The sequence below is a fragment of the Sceloporus occidentalis genome, unplaced genomic scaffold (assembly GCF_023333645.1).
Source record: "Sceloporus occidentalis isolate IW3139 unplaced genomic scaffold, rSceOcc1.0.p SCAF_55, whole genome shotgun sequence".
NCBI classification, from domain to species: domain Eukaryota; kingdom Metazoa; phylum Chordata; class Lepidosauria; order Squamata; family Phrynosomatidae; genus Sceloporus; species Sceloporus occidentalis.
Genome location: NW_028317035.1, coordinates 83,474 through 91,625, shown reverse-complemented (window position 1 = coordinate 91,625; position 8,152 = coordinate 83,474). Strand labels below are relative to the sequence as shown.

Below are 8,152 nucleotides of genomic sequence, written 5' to 3'. Positions count from 1 at the left end.
CCAGCTGGCTTATAGGGCGGTTGGCAAGGAGATATGTTTAAGATGTGCTCTGGGGCTTATGCCAAGAGTTAAGTTGTTTGGTTATCAGTTATAAAGTACAAGTTATGAGTGAAATATTTGTATGTCTTGGTAAACTAAATAAAAGCCCACGGCCTGTTTCATCCAAATTGCTTGTTGCGTTTTTTATTATTAGGTTTTAAGTTACAAGTTATGTTTTGTGTGTATGTGTGTGTTAACATGTCCCCCTACAACTTCATGTTAACTCAGCTATTTGTGAAAAAGGGTAAGACAGCTAAAATATATTGCCTAGCCTACAACTAAGTTCACTCACATCAAGTGAAATACAACCTGATTTGACTTTAGTTAATTATGAGTTCACAGGTGAACTTGCAGATTGAAAAACCTAATTTCGCAGCTCGGATGTTTGACAGTATAACAGCCCCACATTATCAAATGCATTTCAGTTCTGTTTTACAGATAGACTTAGCTGGATGTGCAGCTCATTCTGGCACAGCTCCTCCTGCCAGCCATGCATATTCATTCATACTATAGGACCTATTTTCCCCCTGAACAATTTGCAACTCATTTTTATGCCATTGGTCTGTTACGACATTTAATTAGCAGTTCTATTCTTGTTCTCCCCTTCTCTCACAAGTATAGTCCCTGTAAGACTTATTTCAAGAAGCTAAATGCTTAAATCGGTTTCATGATAGAACTTTACGAGTCACGCAAAACAAAATGTTTTGTTTTAAGCACAACAGTACAACTGAAGCAAACCAGACCAACCAATGAAAGAAATGGTATATGGGCTGCCTTTCGTTTAACATTGTCCTGCAATGGTTATTTCTCGTATATAACAATCCTACCCACGTAAAATCACATTACATATACACCACCACTTCACAGATACTCTTATTATGTATGTACCGTAAAAAACCCAGCTGCGCTGCGAGGAATATCAAAAACATTCGAGAACCAACTCCAACTTCCTTATTTTACCATTTCCTGGTTACGGAGATAACAGAAAACCGATCAATATACGTGGATCATAGCGCCACCCCGCGGCTCCACTAAGGTGACACTCATCAGTGCCACTGTATGACAAGCTCTTTATTGAGTTTATTACTCGAACATCAGCACATCAGTACATCAGGTATGTGCGTGTGCGTGTATATATAACTTTGCATATAATTACATATTTGAGAGGGATGGGGCAGAGAAATGCAAACCATGAACAAACTGGAGATTATTTTAATCAATAAATAGCACCAGCAACACAGGAAGTTGAGGCAGTTGACGTGGGGGTTATGATAAGAAATAGTAATTCTAAAATGCCATTATTGGTAACAGCAAAGCTGTATGCTTTTAGGACTTGATGACCAAACATTTCCACTGGTGTGGGATGCTTAACCCTAGAGATTTCTTAATGGAGAAGACTGGTCATCTTAGATTTGGGTCAGTACAAACGTTAATAAAATGAAAGAACACTGAAAACAAGGAGATATTATTGGATCGGCTTAGTCCTCCAGAAGGAGAGGTGATTGAAAGGGGTTAGAGTAGTTGATCATGGAAGGCCATACGTCACTGGCGATCTTCAGCTTCACCACGCTCTGCAGATTCCTCCTTGGTGGATGCTGGTTTGCTCCAGACTGTCTCCTTATAAACGAACCACACATTGCCTGACCAGATCAGGAAATTAAAAAAGCCGAAGAGCTGGTGATGTAGTGGAAGAAAAGTATTACATCATTATAAATCAGTAACTATGGGTAATGTGCATACGTGGGAGAAACTCCAGGGTTGACCAGAAATTTCCAGGTGAACTGCTGCTTTACTGGGTCTCAGAGTAATTTCACAACATCCACTCTCCTTCACTTACACTCCCACTCAAGACCGTTTAGGGAATGCCCTCCCCCATGATTGGCCCTGGCTATGTGGCCAACTAGTCCCCACCTCTCATGGAACAACTCCTCCGGAGGAAGAAGAGATCCAGGCAGTCTGCCCAGGGAAGTTATGCTGGTCCAGTTGTGAATTCTCAGGTTTAAACAACCTATAGCTGAATCCTGATAGTCTATTGCCATACAACAGCACTAGTATGCATACCTGGACTCTTCCCAGAGAAGACTACTTGGGGCACTCCTTCTGAGGGAGTGGTGTTGCAAGGGTTGAAACTAGCCACACAGACCAGGAGGGCACCCTACAGACAGGGGGAGGCTAGCCCCATGTAGCTCTGAACGTGTTAGGAGGAAGATTTAGCAGGGAGTGGGTATGGCTGCTCTTCCCCAGAGAAAAGAGTAGAGCCAGAAAGTACATTTCACCTGCAGACTCTGGGTCAAATCTTTACAGTTCCCCGGTATGCTGCATGCTACAGTTTTAATTCTTAATTGATTACGACGGCAACAAACAGAATATTAGTCATGTGCTATTAAAGTTGTTGTCCCATTTAGAATTTCTTGTAACATTGTGTGCTAACCAAAACAAATGTCAGCAGATCTGAAATTTTTTTTCTTTCCTAACATCACATAAAAATACAGAAACTTTTAAGAAATCCTTTCAATTTGTATTAAAGTCTATCATTGCCTGCTTATGTCACATGGCATTTCCCCATGTTACGTGATAAACAAATTATTTCTGGTGAAGGTTTGGACATTCAACAACACTAGGAATTATTTATGTAATAAATTTAGAAGTAGATGGAGTAGTAAATGGAACACAACTAGACATTAATATATAATGATTATGGTAGAAAGTAAAAGTGTTTTAATTATGAAAAGAGGTAATGACTGAAGGACCCTTAACTATTCTTACCACAGATATGTTGGCTAGGCCAAAGTATGGTGTAGTACCAAGACTGCATGTGGCTTTCTCCAGTTGGCACACTGGCATTGGTGATAGTAGGCTATAGGGATGAGTGGCCAGTTTCACATCCATCAGACCCTTTCCCCAGGCTGAAGCTGCCACCAGCCACAGGAAGGCAAAGACTCCAGTCACACATAGGTCCTGCAGGAAAATTGTAGGCATCCTTTTAATATTTATATATATATATATATATATATTGCATAGGTTTATGGATATTGCTAAACTTTCAAATGCATTTGAGAAAGTGATTAGCCCACATACCGTTCGGTTTCCCTATGTTACACAGCATTCAGTGTCTTAAAGGCTCACAGTGCATATTAATCCAGTGAAGATGGCAGGCTCGGAGAAGCCAATGGTAACGACATCTCTGTGTGCATGTGTAAGCGCATAGTGTTAGTTTGTGTATGGTGTTAGACGTGTGTGTCTGCGTATAATGTGTGTATGTTAGTGTACACGCAGTCCTCACAAGTTACCTGTGTCTGACTGCTGGGAAATGATGTCATATATCCTGGCGTTCAGACCCAGTCAGCATGCTGGGACTGCGGGAACACTGATACCGATTTGTACCTGGGTATTATACCCAATAATTTATGGTACTATGTGCACATATTAAAAGAAATCACAGAAAATGCAGGTCTCATGCCCCAGATATTTTGGAAACCTAGCACCACTTCTGTAATTGAAATATTTTTTTCTCCATAGCTGTTTTCAGTATCCCTCTCTTACATACCACGATAGGCACTCTACGGATCTGGGTGTATTGTTCATGGAACCGCAGATAAATAACCAGTGCCAGCATAGAGTACAGGAAAGAAAAAACTCCCATTGTGACAAAGAACTCTGCAGGAGCAGAAAAATCCCCAGAGAGGTGCATAACACGTTTTTCTATATCGGCACAAGCTGGCATCTCATATCGCAGACGATATAGTCTACAAAAACAAAAAGACAGAATGTTGCTTGTACAGCATGACAGTTTTCATTAGGATGCTAGTTACATTTTGAAATGTGTTAACATTACAGGGTACTGACTCTCTTTTAAGAGTCAGTCTCTTTTAACATAAGAGTATTTTTGTGCTAAAAAAAATGTATTAAATTAATTTATTAAAACCATTACAATGGCAAGCAGTTGCTACACTAATAAACATTTGAGATATGTGGATTCTCCCTTGCTGATTTGCTTGGATGACATTTTATGCTCTCATTGGAAATTGGGTTACATGTATGTTTTCACTGCATAATATGGCCATATTATCTACCAGATATTTGAGTTGGGGTTATAATTAAAGAAGGACTGTGACATCTGAAAGAACCATGGAGATGCTTTGTGCAACTTTTGTGTACGGGTCCCCGGTGGAGCGTTTGGAGAGCAGAGCCGGCCATTACTCCAACTTCAGTTTTTGAAAGAGACTGTCTGCATCATCCAACCACAAGAGGGCTATTAAGAAGAGAGGAAGTTCCTATGTTCCCCCAGGACAAGGCAATCCCTGAGTCAAGTGTGGGTTTAACTTCCTGGACCTGTGTTTGTTATCTGGGCAGAAAAGCGTAGCCAAAGTTGGCGTTGGTGAGAGCAAAGCTTTATTTTTTCTGATTTTGTTTGGGGGATTTTTGTTTTGTGCACCTATAACTAATACACACAGTTTGCTGAAATTAAGTGTTCCTGAGCCTCGTTGCCCTTAAGATCCCAAAAACATAGTGATCCTCCCTTACCATGGTTTTGTCACAGAGATCCACACACCATGAGGCCTTTTACATAGGCAGACAATTATGACTGCAACAAATTATTACAGCATTTTATGCTATAAAATCTAAAATAATTTTAAGAGTTACTTGTGTGCTGTGCCAAAGGATTAGGAGGAGGATTGCAAATTTCTGGTCCCAGGACAAACCCAGCTTAATTACTCTGTAATAAAGACCCTGAGGCACACCAGATGGCACACTAAATATATGTTAAACGTGCAGAACACATTCTCAAATGGAAGAAACAAGATGCAGGTAGAATCACAGTATCCCCAGATATATACTGTCCATTACCACATCGGCATGTATCTATTGAATGCGGCAAAAGAGAGTACCACTACAAGGTTACTGAATTTTGAAAGTCCGCATGGAGGGAGGTCCCCCTTAGAGTCTTTCCCACTCCTCCAATTTTTTTCAGGGGTATATATATCCCCACCTGTAATCATTACTATGTTCTATTAGAATATTGCCTTTACTTGTCACATGTTCTTTAACAATGACTAAATACAGATCACATAGTTTAGTTTTCTATGGGGCGCAACTTAACTAGGTCCACTGAGACAGACATTACCCCATTACCACCCCTCCCCTTCTTTTTTCGGTCCCCCATCCTTTTTACTGTAAAAAAATCAATAAGCTTTGATTTGAGAAAAGAAAAAAAATACTTTGTATATAGGCGAGCTGATCTATGATTAAGCCACTAAGGGTGTAACACATGTGACTTCTCCTGCCATAATCCTTTTACAATATTGGAATAAGGCTTGGATCTTACTTGGAACGTCATTGGTGTCATTTTGGAATTTGCTATTCTACTTTGAGTTGCGCAAGTATCAGCTCATACATTTACAAAGTTTCGGAACGCACATCACCATGTGTACTGTTTACCAAAAAGTAAAAAAAAAAAAGAACTGTATAGAAAATGTGTTAATAGGAATAAAATATTCTGCTTAAAACGTCCCCAGATGCTTGTTTGAGGCATAAGATTTAAAATCAGAAAAAAACATGATAGTAGCAGTTCTGGGATAATTGCCTCTGCCGACCTTGCACGGCATCCCTTGCAAGGAATCACATTGGTGTTACCTGAAAGGGTACCCAAAGGGCACAGATATAAGATTTATTTCAGTTTCTGTTTCCTTGCACGTAACTGTGGCTGCTGTTTCTCCACTATACGAGCCACAACTTCCGAAGGCAAAGATAGCAAAGAGCTGAGATAGAAGGGAGAAAGATTAATAAGAGATAAAGACAACAAAGTCAAGAAGGATATGGTAAGTAAAGGAATAGATATGGTGGTTAATTACAAATTAGATCATAGGGTAAAACCTGCCCTTTCCCACTCAAAGAGGCTCTTCATAAAGCATAGCTGATGACATAAGATTTCTTCTTTCACATGTCTTCTGTTACGTACTCTTAACAAACATTCATTACATTTCCCTTCATCACAGCTTATTGATTGCAACCTCTGTGTGTCATCTATGACTAAGTAAAGTTTCTGCTGCTACAGGAAACAGAAGTTTCCAATGTATTGAAGAAAAGTGAGATAACGAAGGCAGCAGGCTGGATACACACGTCCACACGTTACATTTCCATACTTCCTGCCGGTGGCCACACACATCTGTAAGTGTCAGCCACCAGCCCAATGTGCCAAATGGCCACTCTGGACATGTCACTGTGCTTATCAAGGGCAAACCCAAGTGAGTTGTTTTTTTTGCAAGATGGTCTGAGATGGCCCTCCATATTACATATATAATGTCAGAGATAGAACAGTTTACTGTGGTTTGCCTTTTAAAATCTTTAGTGCTATCTGTTTAATTTTTCCTATTTGCCCTATCCCCTTATCTCCTGACATATATTCTGCCGTTTTTCATTATTATTCATTATTATTCATTATTATTCAGTTCTGTTATTTATTTGTGTCTGACGTGATTTCAATGTCATTTTCTCATTTTCATTCCATTGACTGTAATGTTTGTAATAAGGATTGATGTCGTAATGCACATTGCTACAGTTATCTCAAATAACACTTTCCCGATTAATAAAGAAATCTAAATAAACAGATGCATAAAGTACTATGTAAATATTTTCACGATTCCCATGAAATAAAAAGAAAATATGAATTTAAAATGCAATCCAACCTTCATTAAAAAATGAAATGTTAGCAAAAAATAAAAAAAAAATCTTTGGTGCTATCAGGGAGCTAAAATTGTAAACACTGTTGCACTTTTTAGTAAATAGACCTACTTATTCTACATTTTCTCACACACACTCTTCAGACGAAGATCTCAAACGAACGATATATTAATTAGAATGCTATGACCTTGGATACAAGGCTGATTTGTGACACACATTATATAAATATATATATATATATCTGTAAAATAAATTCTCATTTTGCCCTTATGTTGCGTGAAAGCATGGCTTGAGAAGATGGGCCACTGTGAGAGCTGAAGGATGTTTGGCATTTGGTTTATGGAGTTGGTGGAAAGGTTAATAACTGGGATAGATTCCTACAGAGCGGTGAAATGTGAGAACAGCTATTTGTGGGAGGCATACACCGCCTGGGACTGGGGGAGGGATACGCATCTCTCAGCTGGCAATGGCTTATGCTAAAGATGGGCAGTGGGACATGTTTTTTAGGGTTGACACAAAACTTATATTAGTATATAAGTTTAGCTGATTGAAAGCTGATGAAAAAAAGTTTGACAGATAAATTATCTATAGCATGGGAGAGGGTTTTGTATATTCACTAATCTCAGAATTTTTAAATTTGGTTATCTTGAGGTTACCAGTGGTAGATAATGTGCACAGCTAAGAGGGATTGAAATTATATTTAATAGTGATGTGACGAATACCATTACGTGCAACAATGTGATATATTTGCTTGATAAAAAGAGACATTTCAACAATGCCCACCATTTCATACAATGACAAGGCAGAGACATTCCATGCACCTTTCTTACCCATTCCAGCAATTTAATGAATCCCAATGGCTCCTCCAACCTCCTCCAACGCAGCCCAATCAGTGGGTTCTAGTGAAGTGAGGAAGGGGTAAGTATACCATTGCTAGTGAAAACCCACACCAACCCCCACCTTGTGTGCCCACTCTTGCTACCTTCTTGACCCAGCCTCCTTGCGTGTCTTCTCTGTCCATTGTTGTAGGGGACATGGTTGTAGACATGGTCGTAATCCAGCGGTGTCCAACCGTAAAATGTTTGAATCCAAAGGTCTCAACAAAAAGGGTTTAGGTTTCCAAAAACAGATCTGCTGTACCTCCACTTTAATCTCTATACAGTGAGTTACTCCTCTTCAATAAAGTCCCTATAGTTTTGTACCTCTATATCGCTGCACAATTTTAAACATATGCTTTTAATTTTGATATGTTGTAAACAACATACATAAACAGTATTTCCTTATACTTGGCTATGATTCTGCTTCTCTGTCACTGAAGTATTGGTATGTACAACTATATATCCCATGTATATACTCTTCCCTGTCCTTCTATACCTCTGCCCCCTGTCTTTCTGCCTTCCTCTCCCTCTGTCCTTCTATACCCACCCTCCTT

General features: G+C 39.4%; 1 protein-coding gene across 1 annotated transcript; it reads right to left on the bottom strand.

Moving 5' to 3' along the window:
* Positions 1 to 1,581: 1,581 nt before the first annotated feature.
* LOC149287870 (synaptophysin-like protein 2) lies at positions 1,582 to 7,768 on the bottom strand. The gene is made up of 6 exons (XM_089492250.1): positions 7,703 to 7,768; positions 7,551 to 7,619; positions 5,674 to 5,798; positions 3,587 to 3,785; positions 2,806 to 2,997; positions 1,582 to 1,713 (listed from the first exon to the last, which is right to left on the bottom strand). Exons 1-6 carry the CDS (start codon positions 7,766 to 7,768, stop codon positions 1,582 to 1,584), a joined length of 783 nt encoding a protein of 260 aa, XP_089348376.1.
* Positions 7,769 to 8,152: the final 384 nt, after the last annotated feature.

Coding starts and splice junctions, on each gene's coding strand:
- LOC149287870 (XM_089492250.1), bottom strand. CDS start 7,768: ATGTCTACAACCATGTCCCCTACAACAATGGACAGAGAAGACACGCAA. Junction 7,620..7,702: donor AAGGAGGCTGGGTCAAGAAG/GTAGCAAGAGTG, acceptor TCACTTCACTAG/AACCCACTGATTGGGCTGCG. Junction 2,998..3,586: donor TCCGTAGAGTGCCTATCGTG/GTATGTAAGAGA, acceptor ATTTTCCTGCAG/GACCTATGTGTGACTGGAGT.